The sequence below is a fragment of the Argiope bruennichi genome, chromosome 3 (assembly GCF_947563725.1).
Source record: "Argiope bruennichi chromosome 3, qqArgBrue1.1, whole genome shotgun sequence".
Classification (NCBI taxonomy): domain Eukaryota; kingdom Metazoa; phylum Arthropoda; class Arachnida; order Araneae; family Araneidae; genus Argiope; species Argiope bruennichi.
This window is the reverse complement of record NC_079153.1, coordinates 72,827,784-72,851,844: the sequence shown is the minus strand read 5'-3', so window position 1 is coordinate 72,851,844 and position 24,061 is coordinate 72,827,784. Positions and strand designations below refer to the sequence as shown.

The 24,061-nt window shown below is 31.6% G+C and overlaps 1 protein-coding gene across 2 annotated transcripts in view; it reads right to left on the bottom strand.

Moving 5' to 3' along the window:
* LOC129963389 (uncharacterized) overlaps positions 1–24,061 on the bottom strand; it is an 83,483-nt gene that overhangs the window by 8,674 nt on the left and 50,748 nt on the right. For both annotated transcript variants that reach the window (XM_056077728.1, XM_056077729.1), the window contains exons 12-16: positions 23,557–23,631; positions 17,104–17,305; positions 11,157–11,304; positions 4,124–4,160; positions 717–787 (exon numbers count right to left, since the gene is read on the bottom strand). In XM_056077728.1, coding sequence (XP_055933703.1) covers positions 717–787; positions 4,124–4,160; positions 11,157–11,304; positions 17,104–17,305; positions 23,557–23,631 — 533 coding nt within the window. The remainder of the gene's footprint in view (positions 1–716; positions 788–4,123; positions 4,161–11,156; positions 11,305–17,103; positions 17,306–23,556; positions 23,632–24,061) is intronic.

The window sequence follows — 24,061 nt, the reverse complement described above, 5'->3', positions numbered from 1 at the left end:
GTTAACCCCATATCAACTCTGTTAAAAGAAGTGTAAATTAAAAGTTAAAACCAGTATGATCTTAAATTTCATCAAATTTAAGAGACAAAATTAGCAAAGTGATTATTATTCATATACAGAATGTTACAACAAAGCATTTTTGGAATTCAAATCACAGGTCACACTTTACAAGAATTCAATAGTTCAGAAAATAACAGCTGGGACACAAATCGCTATACATATATGCATAAAAGCATTTATCTATTTTGGTAGAATTAATAACTACTGATTTTTTTCAAAATTTGTCTTGTATTTGGTAAATACTGTTGATGATAATTAAAATAAAAACTCATTATGATTTTTAAAACTTAATTTCAAGGTCTAATTCAATAACTATTGAAATAAAAATGAAATCTTTAAAATTTTATTATAATTAATGATAAATTTAAAAAATATTTTTAAAGAATTTCTTCCTCTTTTAACAAAATGTTACTGTTATATAGAAAATATATCTTACAACCTAAAAAAACTTAACTGATAATACACAATATCACATATGTAACTCGACTTCTGCTTTGGAAGGCTTGATGTATAAATATGAATTTCTGAGAGAGTAATTATCCCCCTAGTGACTTTCTTAAATTCCGAAGATAATTTATTGAATAATTTCATTAAACTGTTACGAAAAATTCTTCTTAGAAAGACAGCTAACTTAAGTCAAATTAAAATTTGCTTACGGTTATGCATGCTACCACTAGCCAGCAGAGAATTTGATGTTGACTGTTCATCATCTGCATTCAGTGAAATTCTATATAAGAAATACAGAAAGATATCGATAGAATATACAGAAGATACTGAAATGTCAAAAATATCAAGTTGATCTTAACTAATAGAATAGATATTTAAACTTTTATAGAAATATTTATGTAATAAGTTTTTAATAAATTTGGAAAAAAAAATTTGTGAAATCTACCAAATTATGAAAAAGGAACAATTAATTTTTTAAATGTTTGGATAAATTTTAGGTAATTATGAAAATGTTGAAATCTTAATATACATACACAAAACGTTTCCCTGAGGAAATTTTTATTTGAAAAGATCAACTAAATCTTCAAAGTTTTAATAACTACAATTCACCAGGACTCCAAACAAAAAGTGTTCCATTCGGAAAAGTACAAATTTTTTGGAAGTGGGATTAAGTGGTGGATCAACATTGCTGCAAAAATGATTATTTCAACTGCCATAAAAATAGCTTATTTTGACGAAAAAGCAAAACATAAGATAAAAATAACAAAATTGAAATCTGTTATCGCAAATTTCAAGTTATCATGTGAGAATTTTTTTTGATCATGTGATTATATCAATGCACATGCGTCAACTTAAAAAAAAAAAAAATGCTTTTTTTTTATATAGTATTTTTATGAAAACAATATTTTTATAAGCACGAACTCCTATTTTCTAATTTCTGAGATCATAAAACAGTTTCATAATGGATTAATCTCAGAACAGGAGTGAAATCTTTCAATGTTTCCTACTTAAGAATGAATGAAAAGATATTTCCCCATTGGTGGTAAGCGAAAATACTTTTATCAAAACTTTCATTAAACATTGAGTGAAGTTTTTTGAACATATTATAAAAATTAAATTATTTAATTTCCTCCAAAAAAATTACATTAAATGAAAATCACAGCTATGATGTCATAGTTCTACGTCAACTTTTTAAAAATGCATCTGCTGTCAAAGAAGCATATGTAATAATAAAGAAATACTGGTAAAAGCAGGTCAACCTAAAAGATGTTCATGAATATTGCCATTTATGCTTTATTCATTGCTTATGCGATTTCGAGCTTCAATTACTCAAAACCTCCTAACCAAAACAATATCATGTTCTCGCCGCATGATAATAAGATAAACCATTCATTCTTCTTTTGTACACAAACACACTATCTATGTATACAAATAGACATTCTTATTGGCCATGACATCATAGCATAAAATTTACATTCAATAATGAAAACCAATAGTGCATGTAATTAGACTTGAATGGAAACAAATGATTTTAAGTCATGAAAAAGTGATTAAAAAAAAACAATGAAAATTATACATTTATTTTCCAAACATTGATATTTTTACCACAGTTTAGAAAAAATATAAAAATATTTTGATTGTACTATTTTATGTATAAGATTTTTTTTTTGCTTGATATATATCAATTTGTTTATTTAATTATAGAAACATTATTAAAGAACAGTTCATAAAAGATTAAAAACGGAAAAGGTAACAAAAATTTAAAAAACGAATGAAAAACATTCACATTGGTTATACGTAATCACAAAGTATTTTCATTATCATCAATTGATATTAATTTGTGCTGAAGGTAAAAAGACTTTAAGATAACTGTAAATAAGACAATTTAAAAAAACATCAGAAAAATTAAAAATTATGAATAATTAAATTTTTTTTTTAAATTTAGGAAGAAACATTGCCATTGAAAATAATTAAATGAAACAGTCAGTTTTAATGCAAAATTTTGTTCTTACACTAAAACATTGAAACTTAAATTAAATCTCTTAAAAATAGAGAGAGAGAGAGAAGATGGAAATTCGCTTTAACTAGTGCACCAAGAAAATTAACTGCTATGACACAAATAATTTGCATTATTACAATAATAACATGTTAGAAATCACGAAATGTTTGTAGATGATCCTAGTACACTTGGTCTCTCAGATAATCTCAGCAGAGTTTTTCTGGCAGAGTTAAATTGATGTTACTAAGAAAATTTTACCTATGCACAGAAAGATCTAGTATAGTTTGCATCAGTTTTAAACAGATTTGACTTTCATTACTTTTGATTACTGGTCCACAAATATGAAGAAAACAATTTATTGCAAACTCTTCTCTGTTCTCCAGGAAGTTCTCTCCAATTTAAATTAGCTGAAATCTACTTTAGCCCATTCGAAATGGATTGCACACGTGGTGTGCAACTCAAAATAAATAATAAACTTGAGTCATAAAAGTTAATTTAAAGGGAAAAATCTTTCTTTAGTTGGAAAAGATAAAAAAAATTATTGCTATTTTAAAGAAATGTGCTTTGAATATTTTTAAAAGTTCCAGATCTACTAGGTGAAAGAGAAATCGTATTATAAATCTGATAATTAGCTAATTTTTTGAGTAATCATAAAATTAAAATGATAAGCTATGCAGTAATCAAAACATTTTCTATTCATTTAGTTAATTTCCTGCCTTAATTATTGATTTGCTTTACCTAAATATGCAGCTTTTAAATTTCTTTTTAATAACATCAGATAATTCTTTTATGAGTTAAATATTATTTGACAATTTTTCAATTTGCAGTGGAAACTTATTTTGTTTATATTTATAAACCACTCTACCTGGGAAAAAAAATCAGACCAAAATCAAATTTGTAACCCATTGATACTCAATATAAGATGATCTACCAATTATGAATTTGTAATTTGTAAACTATAATATTGTTTATTCTGGGTTTAAAATTTAATCTTCCTCTCTTAGTAAGGCTGTATATGTATCAAACTGTTAACAGAATTATGATATATGATTTTTTTTTTTTAATGTTGAAGATATTTGAAAGAGCAAACCTCTATTTATAATGTTTTTAAAAACCCTTCTAACTTCAGTTTGACACCTGTATTAGGAAAGCTCTCTAAGAATTAAGTAACAATTTACAAGAAAGAGTTACAAAACTTTCTTCAAGATGAGAACACAATACACCAAATAAAACTTCACTAAAACTTATTAGAAATGCACCATATTTACATGCAGTTAATTTGAGAAATAATACAAATAAGAATAAATCCATTAACCACTGCTACATTACATTCATATTAGTTACAATGGATGCAGTTATGTAATTATAAACCAACTACCACTTTAAATTGTGCCTTTGTAATTTGCTTCCCAGAATAAAGATCTTCATATAATTTATAAACAATGATAATAGCAATTTTGAAATACATAGCATTTAATTTTCTTTTCTATTAATGGAATTCTCAAAATGATTCTATTTTAATACAATATTTTTATATACATTTATTCCTAATTGCATAATTTTTACTCAGACTCTACAAAAGTGAAACAATTATAAGTATATAGGGCATATTCTTACTTTTTTGCAAGTTCTGATGAATTCTTTTGTTCTTTTCCTGTAATAAAGATAATTGACAATATATAATGTGAAATCAAATTTGTATATTTGATTTGACTTCAAATTAACATCAAACAAAAATAACATACTTATGTTTCTTACATAAAAATAAATTCAAGGGATTACTAAAGAAAATTAATTGGCATTAATTTGTAATCAGCAACAAATTACAGTTATATATATATATTCAATTTAACATGTAAGCATACAATAAATATGAATTCAATATCAGTAAAAAATCCCAACAAAATTGAATTAAAATACTAGTTTTGAAAAAAAATTTTTTAGTTGGTTACATACCAATTAAGAAATCTGTTGAAAGGAATATTTCCTAAAAAAGACCGAACATGGTTGAATCATTATTATTATTATTATTATGTAAACTTTATACTATGAAACTACTATATTATGAAAACAGAATCCATAAGACTTTTCAAAAACATGTTTTCTTCAATAAGCTGGAAATTGCTATTAACAGGGTAGCCCTCCTTTCTGCTGTTTGATTTTCCCCAATAATTCCAGGTTTTATAACAAATTTCCCGATTGTTGTTGTTGTGTATGGTTTATTGGTGCAAGAGCCATATTTGGCTATACTACGCCAAGCATATGGTAAAATTAGAGCAGACATTTAAAAAAAGTGAAAGCAATAAAAACCACGTAAAATGCGTCGATACAAATATTAAAAAACTGTCTTAACGTAAGACAATGATTAACGTAAATGTAAAATAATCATAAAAATACATTTAACATAAAAGGAAGAACAAACAGATGAAATAGGTGTTATATATAGTTAAAGAAACCAATAGCTCTTAAAAATTTAAAAATATTTGGGTGCTATTTTTCACCCACTAGGTCTTGCAAGTTAAGAGAAGACAAGTAGAAAAAATTATGACGATGAACATTAAAATCGGGACATTTAATTTAAATATGTTTCACACTAAAAGCAATATGACAAGTGAGACAAATTGGCACCCTTTCACCCAAGATGAGATGACGATGAGTAAAACGGGTGTGTTCTATACGGAGGCGAGTCAATTTCATATCAACCTCTCGTGTAGGGTGAACAGGCCATAAACCAAATGTAGGCTTGACGGAATGAAGTTTATTCTCGGTCTTCAAATCCCATGTTAAATAAATATGTTTAATGAAAAATCTCTTAATGTCGCAATATGGAAGTTTATGGGACAAAAATGAGTCTGCAGATTAAGTGCTGAATCAGCTTCTTCATTCCCAGCAATGCCTACGTGACTCGGGATCCAACTAAAAAGGATATGAAAACCTTCATTTTGTAGGAGACGCCAAGTAAATAGGATTCTAATCGCAATCGGACGCATCCGATTGCTATAGCGCGAGAGTGTCTCCAGAGCACTCAAATTATCGGTATAAATAATGAAGTTACGCTGAGAGGAGGGAGAAATTTTTTTTTGAGCACAGAAAATTGCCATCAACTCAGCAGTAAATACAGAACAGTAATTATGCAAACTATAGCTGAGCCATCCGTAAACATTGGTACTAAAGAAGAATACCGATAGCGATGATGCAAAAACAGGCGTTTAAAATTAATTGGATCATTTGACGAATTATTAAATCCTGAGAAGGGATTCATCTAAGAAAATTGTGGTATATCCCAGGGGGTGGGGAAACAAAATAAATATACAGTCTTAATTGTAACATTTGAAAGGCCCGAGTCATGCAAAAGTACTTTCGCTCTCTCACTAAATGGAAGAATGTGAGAGGGACGGGCCTATTATAGTCTGCGAAGACTAATTGATAGTGTTATAATAGAAATGGGATGACTGGACAAAGATTTTGTACGAAAATAATAACAGGCAGCCAATTTTTTACGTCTTAAATCAAGAGGCAAATGGTAGCAAATAGTATAAAGGCGCTCAACGGGAGAGGTACGAAATGCTCCGGAACAAATCCTTAAGGCAGAATGGTGAATGGTATCCAAGCGTCGCAGTAAAGAATCACGGGCGGAACCATACACCCGTAATCCATGCGAGAGAGGATAACTGCTTCGTAAATATGGAACATATGGAGCAGAGATGTCCGATCGGCGCCCCAAGATGTTTTGGAGAGAACCTTTAAAATATTTAATGATTTCTCGCATTTCTTCCGATTTGAGATATGTGGAAGAAAGGAGAGTTACCGATCAAAAATTACTCCCAGAAATCGTATTTCATCCCCAACTGAGATGGGCGTATTTCGTATTTGAATGACAGGATCTACATGGATATTTCTTTTGCTGCAGAAATGAACGCACCGGCTCTCCTCCGGATAGATAGTATGCCCGTTGTGATCACACCAAGCCAACACTTTATTAACGGCATTTTGCAATTGTCACTCGATTAAATTCATATTGCTGCCTTGGCATGAGATCTGCAAATCGTCAACATAAAGTGATCCCTGAACAGTTGAAGGTAAAACAGATAAAACTTGACTAATATGAACACTAAAAAGTGCAACACTGAGGACACTTCCCTGCGGGACTGCCTCAGCTTGAATAAAAGTTGCCTACACGTACTCTGAAAGTCCGATGTGATAAAAAGTTCTACAAGAATATGGGAAGATTTCCCCTAAAACCACATTTAAAAAGTGTCGAAAGTATGCCATAGCGCCATGCTCGGTCGTATGCCTTCTCAATATTAAAAAAATGTGGAGACAAGGTGATTCCTCCTAACGTGTTGCGAATCTGGGTTTCCAGAAAAACGAGGTTATCAAATGTAGATCTACCTCTACGGAAACCACTCTGCAACGGGGAGATACATCCCTGTTTCTCCAGTTCATATACAAGACGTGTATTGACCATGCGCTCAAAGGTCTTACAAAGGCAACTCGTCAGAGCAATTGGTCTGTAGTTCAGAGGATTTAATGGTTCCTTATCAGGTTTTAAGATTGGGATCACAATAGCTTCACGCCATTGTGAAGAATATTTCCGTTCAAGCCATATTCTGTTAAATAATACTAGCAGATTTGAAAGGGAAGTTGTATTCAGATAGTGGAGCATAATATATGTGATCCCACCTGGCCCTGGACTGGTATCATGGGCTTGAGATAAGGCCATTTGCAGTCCAAACACCCTGAATTCACAGTTATAGGGAAAAGTACATCGGTCATTAAAGCGCAGATGCAACCATTCCGCGGAATTCTTAATTGCCAGAAAAATAGGATTATACGAATCCGACGCGGAGACCTGTGCAAATGCTTGACCGAGAGCATTGGCCACGTCTGATGGAGCAGAATGTGCCTTATTTCCTGTATTTAGAGGTTTCCCAATATATTCCACTAGCAGCCTTTTTCTTTCATAAATGCTTACTGGATGTGGAGGATGTGATAGATGATACGAATTTAATCCAAGATTCCCTCTGACTACGGCGACGAATTAGACGAGCAAGGGCTTTGGCTCGTTTAAAAACAACAAGATTTTCTGTTGTCGGGTCCCTTCGAAAGATGTTCCATATATATATATTTTTTTGCTGTTTATGACTATTACGGCAAGCTTCATTCCACTACGGTCTACGAAATTTTCTTAGACGTGGGGAAGTCTTCGAGATAGTCGCATTTGCGGCGCTTAATATGCTGTCAATGACATGTTGTACTGCTTCTGTGATGTCACAAGTACTGACCATAGTTTATGTGATATCTACTAATTGCGTGAATACATCCCAATCTGCCCGCTTGAATAAAAACCTTGGTGGACAAGTAGTCGCACCACCTCCATTAACATGGGAAACAATAACGGGGAAGTGATCACTGCAGTCAAGATTATTGTTAACTGTTAGAGTGAGAAATGGCAGCAGTTCAGGTGTACATATGGCCAGATCAAGACTATGGAAACTACGTATGGGTTTGTGAAAGTAAGTTTTCTCTTCACTGTTGAGCAGGCAGAGACAGTTTTTAGTAATAAACTGCTAAATCTGTTGTCCACGAGAGTTTGCACTATCCGAACTCTACAAAGTACTATGTCCACTGAAGTCTCCCAATAAAATGAAAGGTGAAGGAAGCTGGTCTACTAAGTTATCAAGTTCTTGCTGACATATGACATCATGAGGCGGTAAATAAATGCAGCAGACTGTGACCAACGTTCGTATGTGAACTTGTACAGCCACAGCCTGTAAAGAATTATGCAAAACAAGAGGTGTGCTAGGATACAAATTTGAAGTAAAGATACAAACACCAACCGAATTACGAGATCCAGTGTCTGTATCTCTTCACACACAATTATAGCTTCTTAATTTAAGTGGAATGTTAGGCGTCAAGAAGGTTTCTTGAACACCGAAGCAAACAGGATGAAATTTGTTAAAAATAGATTTGATGTCTTGTATTTTAGACCGAATGCCGCGACAATTCCACGAAAGGAAGGTACCCATTAAGAAATTCTAATTGCAGGAGGAGAAATATTGTCAGCTGTTTGTGTTGCGGAAATATCGCAATTCATCCCAAATTCATCCTCACCCTCAGAAGGATGGAGTTTGAGATCAGGACTGTTTTGCATGCCTCCAAAAATGGATGTCAAATCTCTATGAGCTATCCCTTGACTAGCAAGTCCCAAAACTACAGAGTTTTTAGAAATAATTTTCTTCAATTTCGAAGATAGGTCTGACTTTGATAGTCCTCGCTTTGCAAGCTTTAATTTTAGGGAGTTGTCAGATTTCGATTTTCTTTGCTTTTTATCTGTCTTTCCAGAGTCAGAAATATTGTTTATGGATTCTTCTGTGTCCGAATCCGACGATTTTTGAGATTTTATTTGCATAAACTTCTTAATGCAGTTACCACAAAAGCTTTTCTGGACCACGGATTTATAGCTTACACCAGGTAACGGTGTCTGTGCAAGTACTTTCTTTCTTGCATCGGGGTAAGAAATTTCCTCTTTAATTTTGGTAGTGGTGATTTGCTTTTCAAGTTTCCAGCGTTGATATAACCGGGTGAAAGAAGTATGTTCGCCTTCGCAGTTTACGTACTTCTCTGGTGCGGAGCATTGTTGGCTTTCATGCCCTTTTTCAGAGCAACGGGCGCAAGTAACAGTTCCGCGGCAATTAGCTTTCGAGTGCCCAAAACGCTGGCACTTGAAACATTTAAGTGGGTTTGGGATATATGGCCGGACAGGTAGCTTGATATAACCTGCATATACGAAGTCTGGCAGTTTTTGCGACCGACTTAAAAGTGAGGATGTGATGCTTGGTTTCGAGTATTTGTCGTTCTCGCAGGATGGTAATGCGGCGAACTTTTATAACACCTTGTGGTTTTAACTCGTCTTGAATATAATCTAAAGGAAGGTTAAATATTTCCCCGCAAGTAATGACGCCTTGAGATGTGTTTAATGATGTGTGAGGGCTGATAGTAACAGGGATCGTGGCCAGAGCTTTCACTTTTTGAATATTCTGGGCTTGTTTTCGAGTACTGACCTCTCTATAAGCAAGTCACCAGATTTCATTTTTTTTATAGATGCAGCTTTCCCAACTGTTGCGGAGATAGATTTCTGCACTAAGAAAGGAGACACTGTATCAAAAGATTCGTTTTTATCAGATACACGTTTCATTACAAAATATCGGTCGAAATGTTGTTCAAAATGAGGAGTAATTTGTACATTATGACGCCCACTGAAAGGACCACGTTTGGAAGAGCCCATACGATATAGCAAAAGAATTCGGGTCCGACGGCACCGCCCACCACGGAGCCAAACAAAGGAAGGCAATTACCGGTTCTGGTCATTCCCAGCCTCGGCATCCACCCTAGTGCTAATCGGTACCTATACGCTGGGAGTCACCCCGGGGACAGTGACCACCTTTAACGCCAAGCCCAAGAAGTGATCCCTTCGCTTGATCCCTAGCAAACTAACCACTTAGGTGGCTAGCTACCAGCCGATTGATACACCAGGGATCACAGTACACCACCCGTCTAATGGCTCGCCAACACGGTCAACACGTAGGGTTTTTGGCTGTCCATGAGAAACAGAAAGCAAACAGAGCGGCGACAACATTTTTCAGCCGATTATTTCAAACGATTCTGTTTATTTTCTTAATATTTGATGCATTTAAAATGAAACATTGTTAATTAATCGATCTTTCAGATTCATTCTGAAGTACTTTTGAATAAAAATAAAACAGAATAAAGGAAATTAAAAATTTCTAATCTACATAGCGTTACCCCAACTGGAGTAGAATATTCACTCATTTGTGTTGTCATAATTGGCGTTGAAAATTCACGTATGCGCATTGTGTTCTGATTGTTGATAACTATTTTCAACGGATATGGACTTGGTTTTGATGGCTTAATATGTTTTCGACAGATTATTTCAAACGATTCTGTTTATTTTTTTAAGTTTTTGATGCATTTAAAACTAAACATTGTTAATTAATCGATCTGTTCATTAAGAATCTGAGAAAATTTTGTTGACAACTTCTTGAGATATTATATAAACTAAGAAAAATATTCTTTAGTGCCTATAAGGTTGAAATTCTCAGCGACTCTGTTTTCAGTACTCATATTTAAAAAAAAAAAATCATTATATTAATTGCAGTTTAATCATTTCCACTTTATTTTAAAGCATAAATTCTACGGGAGCTAACAGAAAATTAGAGAGATACATATTATGTTATGGCTGAAGGCCTTTATAATATAGTGAGTGAATTATATGATTATTAAAATTTGAAGTTTTAAAATATTTTAATGAAGAAGCAATTAAAATGGCAGTTCCATGAAATATTTAATTATTAAAATTTTAACAAGCATTCAGATTGGCGAACCGGCTGGTCGTCAAAGGCAGCTAGTTAATAATATAATTCTCTCAGAATAAGCCATGGATATCTGAAAAATGAACATTATCATAGGAATTCATCAAGCATTCTATTTATAATTCTATAATGAATTTACTATCACAAAAATGAAGATATGATGTTCTAAATAAAATGCAGCAAAATTTAAATCTTAAGAACAATTACAATATAGTTTGAATAAGTAAATAAAAAATTTTTAAAAAAATGATGCATACTTTTTATTTTTAGTTCTTTATCTTTTGATTTCTTAGGAAGCTCCTGTTTCTTTTTAAACATATAATGTGCAATTGCAATATCTCGGTCAGCAGTATTTTCTGACAAAGACGATCTTTCTAACCACAATTCTTGTTCCAATTCTTCAATCTAAAAAAAGAATTTTAAAATATAAAAATATATTTCAGTTATTTCTATAAATTTAAAACAATGAAATCTGTATGTTAAAAAATAATGAATTGCATATAATTCTAACTGAGTTTTTAAAAAAAAGCAGGAACTAATTATTTTTTAGCTTTTTCTGAAGAAATGTTGCAATTTATAAAACTTTGTTCCACAAAGACCAAGTTGGAACAGATTTTACAATAATAAATGTTGGGTAACTGCACCAATATCCCACTCTAAACAATGATAGAAGATGGTATATATAATTGTTAGCATCAACATCAACACTGTGCGGATTTAAAAAGTATATCCACTAATGCAAAATCCTATCTTCCATTTTGGCATCAAGCAATCAAAGTTTTTTTTAATGAATGTGTGAATAAAAAATAAAAATTAAGTTACAAAATCAAACTTCAGATTCTATTTACATTCTTTTTCTGACAATGAGGCTAGGTCAGCAATTTTTATTATGCCGATTCCTTACATTCTCCATTCATGGGACATTTGGTTACAGTCTGCAAATTTGTTTCTCCAGATTACAGCCATACAAACAGGATTTCTTGAAACTATTATGCTAATTCACTATTTAGCAATGCTGGCATCAATTTCCCAGAATATAATCTCTTCCTCTTTGGAGAAGTCAGACCCCTCCTCCTCCATGGGCAAACTATGTCATCCACTTACTTGTTTGCAGTGGTCGATCCTCAGCCGCAAGCATGAGGGGAAGCCAAACCCTTAATATCTTCCATTCACCTGGCATCCCAGAAAACAAAGAGCCAGGCTGCAGTAAATTATTCTATTTTTACTTTTTTACTACTATTCCCAATCATTAATATTCTCACCAGTTGTTATTTTAATCTCCATAATTAACAATTTACGCTCCACACAACTTCCAACGCTGCTTTATGCAGAAAGCTCACACCAAGGTCGAGGACAGCCTTTTAATTCCCTTTCCATATACATGGACAAATTAAGCATTATCCATCCTCATGGGTCTATGTGTCCTTATTACAGCCCATAGTTTCTGCTGAGATAAAAAAAAAAAAAAAAAATCAATGAGTTTGATCAAAGTTTATTAACCCAAACACATCTACTTAGCAAATAGCCCTATTGAATGCAAAAAAATAATAAAACTATCTTATAAATGGTCAGACCTTTTCTTTGAATAATGTTATTTATGCTTTCAAAATTTAACACAACTAGTTATCCATGCTGAAGCTAAATCAAGGAGGGGTGAATCAGACAGGAAAGAAAAATACATGTATTTAATAGATGGATGTGGTTGTTTCCTGTCACAATATCCTTTCCAAAGATATGCTGCACTGATAAAAGGATAAAAGGTTCAATTATGAAGTCTAGATATTAGTTTCATAAAATTCATCTTAAAAGCCTGCAAAAATAATACTGTAATAAAGTACAATTACAAATTCAGATCATAAAAAAAATGCCAATTTCTTTCCAGAACAGAAATAAATCAGCATGAGATCTCTCTACCACTATATAAGAAAAATTAAAACCAAAGAAGTTGGCGGTCTTTATGAAAAACAGGACATTCAATTAAATGTAGCATATGGTTAAGGGAAACAATAGGTAGAGATTCACCAAATAGTTAATACATGCAAGTATGATACAAGTGACTGATGTACAGTCGAGTTAAAAATTAAATACTTCCAGGTGAAAGATTTTACTATGTGGAGTTCATTAACTACTTCTCGATTCCTGTCATTTTACCAACTATTCAATATCCACTTATGCAGTGCACTTTTGATATCAGTATGAGAATGAGAATGATATGCAACAGAAGATTTTTCATTAGTATTCTAATTGATATTTCAATTTTGAGATTAATAATTGATCATTATTTGCAATTTTTAGAAATTAAATTCTAATAGACAAGTATTTATTACTTGTTAGCTGAGTACTTTTTATTAGTATTTTTCATCTATCATTATCTGTAATAATACATGAAAATAAAAAAAAAGTTGTCTTTGATTAAAGCAAGTGATTTCTTACAATTTGCTATAGAAAAAAGATTTGAAGTAGAATTTATGAAGTTTCCTTTGCTTAAATTTTTATTAAAATATGTATTAGGTGCATATAATAACACTTCTTTAATATTTATGTAAAGAACACTAACTAGGATTGAATGCTGTTTTAAAATTTTAAACAAGGACTTTATCTTTAACATAATTCATTACCTTAACCTTAACATAATTCAACTTGTGTTACAAATAGTAGTTTTAATGTTTCTTAGAATTCTTATGCAATCTCATAAGCTATTTTATAAAAATTTCCAGTATTTTTTCATTATAAGATATATAATTTACAGTTTAAATAGTTTCTTAGGATGGTCATTCTATTCTTTAAAAATTAAATTTCATGAAAAATATTTTTTATATTAAATAATTTGTAAAAGTGTTTTTAATAAAGCATGTTTTAACATACAGTGATTCTGAGAAGGGAAAAGCCCAGAGAACTAATATAATTAGAAGTCATAAGTTGAAGAAATATCGAAAATTTAGCCAGGGAAATTAATTACTTCTATAGTCATCCGTTAAAAATTTGCTTGTAAGCAAACAAAATAGCACTAAATTGTACAAAACATAAAAAAAAAATCTTTTTATAAATTTGTAAATAATTATAACAAATTTGTCATTAATTACATAGGATGATTTATTCTTATGCATATATACATTTAAGGCTTTTACACTAAATTACATTTTTATTTTAAGGCTTATACATTAAAATGCATATACTTTAAAACCTCCTCAAACAGGCCACCTCTCTTAACGGCCTTTTTGTGACATGGATTTTTCTGCCCAGAGACTTAATATTAAAATAACTCCTAGCAAGGGCCACCAGTACCCCCTGAATGCATGGCGCAATAGTCCACCCATCCCATTTTCAAAAAAATATAATCACTTCCTGTTTCTAACTATGAGCCGAAAAAGTAATCAAGGTAATCTTAAGAAAGATGATTTGTATTTCTTACTTCCTATTGGTTATTAGTGGATTCCAATAATTTGGAACAAAAAATTCCTTCTTGCTTCTTTCATTAGCTAGTCATTTAGTCTAAAGTAGCAACGATGCCGAAGCACGTTATTCTATATCTAGAGCAACACATTCAAGTTCTGCATCAATAATATGAGAACAGAAAATCGTCGAGAAAATTAACCGAATTATTTAACTGTGAAAGAAAACAAAACAAAACATTAAAAACAAGGATTAGATTTTGAAAGAATGAAGGGTGTAAAACAAAAAATTTGGCAACATAAATGAGTCTGTTTCAGAATGGTTTCAATTTTCAAAGAAAATTCCTATCATTGAATCTATGATGCAACAAAAAAGGAAAAGAACTCGTGGATGAATTGGAAATTAAAAATTTATCAGACAGCAATGGGTGGCTGGGCAGATTTCTTACACATCATCCTACGATCACTGTGTGGCAAAATGGCCGATGTCGACCTCAGTTCATATGAAGATTGGCAGGAGCGTCTCCCAGGGCTTTTGGCTGGATATGATGACAAGGACATATTCAGCATGGATAAAACACTCTTTTTTTTTCGCACTTTGCCCAATTAATATATGATACAAAAATCCGAAGAAGCCAGAAGTGGAAAAATTATGAAGGAGTGGCTTACCATTAGTTTTTGTGGGAGTATAGTTGGGGAGAAAGAGAAGACCCTGGTATTTGAAGAAAAAAAACCCAGATGTTTTAAAGGAAAAGATTCAAACCGTCTTGGCGTATTCTTGTAGGCGATCAAAAAAGCATGGATGACGTCATTCCTTTTTTCAAAATACTAGTAAAATTCAATTATTAAAAAAAAAAGAAGGGGAAAAAAAAGAAAAAAGAAAAGAAAAGAATCGAAACAGAAAAGTTCTCCTTGTATTGGACAATGCAGCATGTCATGCACAAGGAGATAAGTTCACAAGAGTTAAACTGTTATTTGTACAGACAAATAAAACATCAGCCATTCGATCATGGTGCTATAAAATGATTCAAGATGGAATATACACAAGGCGCTCTGTGATGTCATTACATGTATAGATGGATAGATGCGAATGTGCAAGTGCAAAGAAAATCTCTGTTGGAGATGCTCTTAAGTGGATTAACCTTCCAGCTGTGCATCCGCGACTTTCGCGGGATACACAGTTCTGGTGCGATTTTCACAGGTAATCCATTTTTTGTTGCATTCCGCATTTTTCACAGTTTAGAGTGTTTATTTTTCAATTACAGATTTTTATTATATTATATTATTATCGTGTAACATATTGTATCAGTTCACTTTCTTAAAAGAATATTTGAAATTATTTGCAGACATCAAATCTAAATAATGATTTTTAAAAAATTATGCAGCCAGGGGGTTAAAACCTCTTGGAAAAAAAAAAAAAAAAGCCAAGAAGTGATTACTAAATATTTTGTTTATCTAAATGGTATCAGCAGCAGAGAAATAAAAACCAATTATATTTATTCGATGAATTGACAGCGGCAGATCAATTAGCAGAGCTCTTGAAGCTTGCTAGAATAGAGCATGACCCCGACTTCTTCCAGCATGAAGCAACAATGGAGTGCTTTGATGCAAGTTCCATTTGCGAGGAACGTCTTTCCATTCATGAGTGTATTGAAAATGTGTTTTACTTAACTTCAAATCAAATTTAAAATTGATTTAAATTAATTTGTGTTCGTTGTGTGTTTAACTTTTTCACAAATGAATTTAATTAGCCTTTCAGGTACCGACTTTATCCTTGGCACGGAATGTTTTACAGGTGGTAGTTGTAATCCAGCTAAACTTTCAGCTCAAGCAAATTGAGAAAAATAGATTAAATCATTAGAAATTCCGACTCAATAACAAACGAATTGAGTAGAGATTTACCTTTTAAATATTTTAACTTAAGAAAAGTGGTTGTTTCTGAGAAATGAAATAAACTTAAAAAAGCAAAATCATATCATTTTTCAATAAAATGCAAAAACCCATGGCACTCTTTTCTCTTTGGATAAGTTCTCAAACTTCATTTTAAATGTGTTATGCTTGTTTATATTACGTATTATAACAATTATCTTGCATTGTAAAGAAAACCCTTCAAGGCAGCAAAATTTTCTCAGAACATAGGAGTGGCTGCGCAGAGAGGTGTGACCATATATTATAATAGATAAAAGAATAAATAATTAAAACTTCTCTTTAAAAGAGTTTATAAAAAGACAAACTACTTCACTCTTCATTGAGGAATACTGTACTATTTAAAAAAGGGGGGGGGGAGGAGCACTAAAAATTTACACTTTAATTTAAACATAATCTATGAATTGAAAACGCTAGTAGCAAGTTCTTTAATGGTTTTTATTTAATTTAGGACTAAAACATAGTTGTTAGTTGGTGTAACAACAAATTAAAGGAATTATAAAGTAAAGGAACTATTTAACAAATAAAAATAATTATACAAGTAAAACAAAATTGTTTAACTATGTTTCACCACAATAAATAGTATTATATAAATTTCTGTATTAAAAAGAATATTATTTTTTCAGGGCTTTTTATCGTGGAAAAACAAACTCTAATTTATATAAGGCTGAATGATTATATAAACATTTCATCATGAATTACTAAGTGTGTGATATTGCAAGTCATATTAAATAAATTTATTTGACAGCAGGGTAAACTAGGGTTTAATTAGTTAATTTTAGTATTAATAGGATATTTGAAAATAATTTCATAGAATGACAATTTGTAATTAAAAGCATAAAGAGTATTTCGGAAATATTCAGACCAAAACACTTTTAATAAATACCTTTTTTCTTAATTCTCCGTTCTCTAATTTTGCATTTCTTTCCATCTTTTTAAGTTCATGATTATTTAATTGGAATCTAAATAAAATATGTTTGAATTCCTCCAGTTCTTTAGATAGATCTTTGATACTTTTTTGTGCTATTTCACATTCTTCACATTTCTTAGTAATTTCCTCTTTGCTTTGTCTGATAAAGTTCTGATATCTGAAAGGAAATTATATGTTTACAAAGCATAAATTAATACAAGAAAAATTATATAATAAAGTACCATTAAAAATGTAGCTGGCAATGAGAAAGACTGAAATATCTTGTATTTCTTGTTAACAATATTTTGTAAACCATTTATAATTTGAAAAAATTGCATTTATACTATAAATGATTTACAAGTCATAGATTCCTAACCCCTGTACATGCAGTTGACTCCTGTTCTTTGAAAATATATTGAAGCTGTAAAAGTAGGTGAAATGTAAATCGAAAATCATAATTCTGCTGACTGCATATCACTGGTAGCCTTAAGGAAACATGAAACTTCACAAAAAACTATTATTAACACATTGTGTTTCACTGTCAACTTGTACATGCATTTTTACATACAATAAATATATATTTTTATATGAGCTGTATTTCAATAATAGATTGCAAAAGACTTAAAAATGTGCATTCCACAATTAATTTAGAAATAAACTTTGAATCGCTCCAACTTCAGCACCATATTTAATCAGCAAAGATCAGAATAATAAAACATTTTTTTATAAAATATATCAAAAGTATACACAAAAAAGTACCCAGTAATTAGAGGATCTGAATTATATTTTTCAGCTAGTTTTATAAAGAATTACATATACAATTTAAAAATTTTGCTATATAATCTTAAAATACAGGACGATTCATTAAGAAGTATACAGTTTCAATACGTAATGAAGCAAGAACTATGCAAGATATTATATGCTACCTGTATCAGAATTTATGAGATTATTTTAAGTTTTGTTAGAGAAGCTCAAAGATGTTTTATTAGTGACCCCTTAGTCACATGGCACACATCGATCTGGTAACCCATTTTCGCTAAAACGTATGTTAAAGTATCTGAATCAAGGCTATCAATGATGACTGTGATACTATGTGATGTATATGGCTTTCAGCTTCGCTAGATAGTGGCTGTGACACTGTGTGATCTAACGGCTTTCAGTTCTGCTAGATCGACAGTGTATTAAGGTATCTGAATAAAGCCAATTGATAGTGGCTGTTTCCTGTGTGATCTACTGGCTTTCAGATCTGTTAGATCAACAGATGGTAACCCATTTCCGCTAAAACATCTGTAAAAGTATCTGATTCAAGCCAATCGAAGAGTGGCTGTGATACTGCGTGATCTAGCGGCTTTCAGCTCCACTAGATCAACAGCAAGTGGAAAGATGAATATTTTGTTCCTTTACGAAATCCCACAGGAAGAAATCGCAAGGTGCAATATTATAACTTCTGGGGGACCAATGAGTAAGTGGTATGTTGTAGTGAGCAACTTGTCCAACCCATTGATACAGAAGATGTTTATCGGTATAATCTCGCACATAGACAGACCAATCAATAAAGTTGCCAATGTCTTCCTGCAACTATGGCATTAAGTTAACATATCCAAAAGAGTTGCTCCCATGACAGTTTGCTTGTGAAAAAAGAAGGGGCTGTACACTTTCTTTCAGGAAACTACCACAGAACTCATTTACCTCAAAGGAATCACAAAATTATTGTCTGTGAATTTGGCACTCTCTGTTTTCCAAAAGCGAATATAGTGCTTTTACTTTCCCACAAACGAAAATGTTGCTTCATCAGGGAAAACTAAGCAATCAGCAAACAATTCAAAGCACTTTTGTCAAAATCTAATAGATTTTGCAACATTGGCACTTTGAAAGAATCATTTTCAGCTCTTTTCTCTAAATTATCAAGAGACACAGGGCTGAGAAATATGCACTTCACAATTCACCCTCTTCATTGATTTTTCTGGCTGCATTGAATAATGATGCAAACTCTATCATCAACTTCTTGAGATACATTTGTTTATCTAGTACTTTTACCGTTGCAAAAATAGCTTATGATTCTAAATTATGAGCTATTATTTAGACTAATTTTTTAGTTGGAAAATCGTGATCAAAAATGCCGTTGCAGAAGGGTTAAGGATTCTGTTTCGCTAAATTGAAGAACACTAAAAGTCTTCTCCACTGTAGATGCTGCTATTTCGACTGACTAGTAATATGACACACAAGCTATTGTCTACGTTTCATCTGTCAGGGGCAAAACGCACAGTTTAAGAGCATATCTACTTTACAGTTCACTGAGATTGTGCATATCTTTGACTGTTATTATTTTACAGCATATGGGAAGTGTATACTTTTTTGCTATTCAAATCTGAGGGGGGGGGATCCCTGTGTTTTCTTGTATGTATAATCAAGATACAAAAAAAAAAAAAAATGTGTAAATTGCACTCATGTGCTAGTTATAATGAAATATGGTTTTAAGTAGTGAAAAAAGCAAGAAAAGTAGGGTTGCCACTTAAAACTAAAAAAAAAAACTTTGTGTTTTCCTTGTATGCATATTCAAGATACGAGGAAATGTACAAAAGCACTCATGCTAGCTATAATGCAATATGATTTTAAGAAGTGGAAAAAGTAAGGGAAGAAGAAAGGTTTAACATTATTCAAAATAATAGCATATTAAGAGAAGGTGTATATATATATATATATATATATATATATATATATATATATATATATATATATGTGTGTGTGTGTGTGTGCGTGTAAACCTTCTCTTGACTAAATGTAAACCCTGACTAGCATTGTCAGTTAAAACGCCTTTTCCCTAGTTAATTCGGATTTTGACTAATTTTGGGTTTTTACTGTAACACACACACACACACACACATATATATATATATATATATGTGTGTGTGCGTGTTTTAATATTTATATATGTGTGTGTGTTACAGTAAAAACCTGAAATTAGTCAAAATCCGAATTAACTAGGGAAAAGGCGTTTTAACTGACAACGCTAGTGAAAACCCAAATTCACTTACAAACACAAACGCTAGGGAAAATGTGCTTTAACTGACAAATCTAGCGAAAACTCGAATTAGCTAGAGAAACGCGTTCTAAGTGGCAGCGTTAGGAGGAACCTATTTTATTAGTCTTTTGACTAATTTGTTAGACAATATAATTGAATCCAAAATTATTGTATTAAACTATACTTACAGAGTTTAAGGAAAGAACCCATCATTGAAGAAAAATATTTTACTTGAATGTTATTTAATAGAGTACCGTTATTACAAATTACTTATTTTAGACATGGCAAACTGCTGTGCCCTTAGAATTGCAAAGAGAACCATTTTTCACACAGAAACGTCTCTCTGAAGAACAATCTTTTTACAAGAAAAACAGACGAACCCTTGTCCAATTCCTACAATTCCTTTTCTTGCTGATATTCTGAGTGAAATATAGTAAATTTTTGTGTCAAACTTGTACCCTTATGAGCTGTAGTCTATTGTATGAATATTTATCAAGTTAATATAAGTAATAACCATATATTTATTGAATATATACTGAACTAATTCAGTTTAAATATCATTTCTTACCTTGAATATAATTTATTCAGAACTCCATCTTTCATTCCAATTTTGAACAGACCACCTTAATTTTTTTCAAGAACTAAACAGATGAGATTTCACAAACCAGCTTTTACTCTATCAATATCTGGAATGGGAACAACTGCATTACCTCCAATATCAAACTGAGGATGTGTTGCATCGGAGATATCTTTCATTCGCTTGGCTTGCTTTATTACAGTTTCTTTGGCTTCTTCTCTAATTAGAAAAATACTGGTCGATTTACTAGCAAGCATATGCTCCCCTGATTGTGTTTATTAAGTTCCTTTCTCTTCTGCTTTCATGTCTTCAAAACTTTTCTGTAGTTCATCTTTGTACTCAATATTTTTTTATAATATCTGATTGCAAGGTTGAGGTTGACATTCCAGCTCTTGGTTATATCCCAAACATAGATTTGTATGGTGATTGTTTAATTCTAGAATGTAGAGCTCTGTTTTTCGTAAATTGGATAAAGTAAGGACCATTAGACCACTTTGTAGTTGGATTATCCCTCATCCATAAAGCCAGCCTATTTTCTACGTCTTGGTTGGCCATATCAACTGAATCCTGCGACTGGCTGTACCGAGGTTTCCAATGAACAATCTTCAGTTCTGGCAATTACGTGCATAACTACTCTATAATGGAATTTACAAACTCTGTTCCATTATCATATTACAGTATACCTCAATATCAAAAAGATATCAAATACTTGCAATGCAACCTCTTTCGTTCCTTTGTTCTGAAGTGGTCGTAGTAACACAAACTTTGTTAAATATTCCTAGTAAACCATAATAAAACTAAATTCATTATCTGCCTGAGATTGCATGTCAATCAAATCCACTTGGCAGAGTGTATACATTTCTGAGTGAATAATAGGTTTAGAAATGAAACTTTCCTTTATTTATTTATTTTTTCTGTTGACTTGTTTCATACATCGATAAAAAAAAAAAATGTGTATCCTCTCAGTAGTTATATCAGCAAATTTTCTTGGATTTTCAATTTTAAATCTGTCTCTATCCCCATTGCCTTTGAAACAAGTGCAAATTCGATAGCATCAAAAATTCCTTTAACTGGTAAATAATATTTCATGAGCTCATTTGAAGAAACCAACTTTTTTACTTCACTCATTTCAAGAATGTCAAAACATTTAAATCTGCAGGACTGGAATGAAATCTTGCTGACAGCAGATTTTGCCTCTTCATCCTCTGATAAGAGAGTGTCGTATTCATCATATGTAATAGCTTTAAGGTTATTATGTAAAACTGTAATTGTTCAACAAATTTATTTTTCCCATTTTTGGCGCATAAAGCACTAACACTCATCCTTCACTCATCGTAAATAAATTAACAGTACAAACACGTTCCAGCCACCTGGATAAAACTAGACGAATGCACTTTGAAAATTTCACAAGCAAGAAATATAGGTTCATATGGTTTTACATGGACAACACCTGAAATAACTAGAGGAAAAGGGTTCTCCTTAGCATTGTCATTTAAAACGTGTTTTCCCTAGTTAATTCGGGTTTTCACTAGCGCTGTCGGTAAAAACGCCTTTTCCCTAGTCAACTCAAGTTTTGACTGATTTCAGGTTTTCACTTTAACATATAACATTTTCTTTTTATTTATTATCTAGAATTTAGTAAGACAAAATTATATCTATGGCGAGGATATATTACATCTCATGTTCTTTAACTGTAAGTCACACAAACTTAAGGAAATGGGTGAAATAAAACTTGAAAATTTTTGTTATCATAATACAAATCATTTACGTAACAAAAAACTGTTAGAAAGCAAGATTACTTTTCTTTATTTATTTCTTTTGTAAACAATTCATGCATTTGGCATCAATTTATACAACTTCAGCAGGTTTTTCAGCCATCAGTTTCATGGAGCTAATCCGTAATAAATAAAGTATGATATTTTTCTACGGCCTAAAATATATTTTTTAAAAACTATTTCACTATTAGTGATCATATGTGAAAATATTTCCAGTATATCATTGAATGCATAAAGGACAAATGTGGCACAACAAGTTTTAATGTCTACATAAGTTTTGCTTTAAATGATTGTTATTGAATTTCTTTAAAAAGTTTGAAATTATCTTTTTTTTGGGGGGGGGGGGGGCATTATATTTGGCATTTTCGGATTTGAGGTGCCATCTTCTTCTAAATACTAACATCAGTAATGACTCTTTTGAACTGGCAAGCAATCTTTATGTTTTCCTCTTTTGGTATGACTAATAAGTGCCTGTATTTCTATATCACTTGGGCTTATTTTTACAAAGCGAGAAGTACGAAATAAATTAATTTTGCAGAACTTCTTGAACCCATTCAGCAAAATCGAGATTTTTTGTAATCCATCAAATTTTTATTAAATACGGCTTTTGAGCTGCTCACTGTTTTAAATAAAATCTCTAATCGATTTTGAATAAGCTCACAATTTCTCAAACAATAAACAAACCATTAAATAAGCATGTTATACTAAACAACAACGTGCTGCTTCTATGGATTGAATGTTTCTATTTCTGCCAGAGATTCTGGCAGAAAGTAGTTACAGAAGACTTGTGCAAGTTCACCAGCTGCAATTAGGGAATCTAAAGGAAAAAGAACAACTGTCTTGCAAATCAAAACTGATCTATATAGAAAAAAAGAGACTAGAAAAGAGACAAGTTTCTTCATTACTCAATTGCGAATGGTATTGTTTCGCTTTCGAAAGCTGTGACTACGATTTTTTATTCATGTGATCATTAGAGATCGGCATTTTCTAGACGGGGAAAAAATAACTAGAAATTACTTGCATTTTCTTAATTTTATGAAATTTTTTTAATTTACCTGCTTTCTCCCAGTTCTCTCTGTCTATTTTTAAATTCCCTGATTTTTGTCAGTCCTCCTGGTATCTTGGCAACTCTGGGAAAGGAAGCAATAATTTAACATTATTCGAAATAATAGCAAATTTAAGAAAATTTACATTTATACATAGAAAAAAAATATTTTTATTATCTAGAATTTAGAAAGATAAAAATTATTTATTAATGGAGGGGATAGGTTACTTCTCATGCTCCTTAATTGTTAGTTACAGAAAATTAAGAACTCGGGTAAAATAAATCACAGAAAAATTTGCTTGAAAAAAATCATAATACAAAATAATGATTACTTAACAAACATAAAAGTTACAAAGCAAGATTTTTATTAATATATATTTATTCTAATTCAAGTATTTGAGCTTCAGTTTCTGCAGATTTTTGAGTCAACAGTTTCACGGACCTAATGGCCCTAATCCCAATCCAAATAAGGTATAACATTTCTGTATGTTCTTCTAATGTATATATTTTTAACT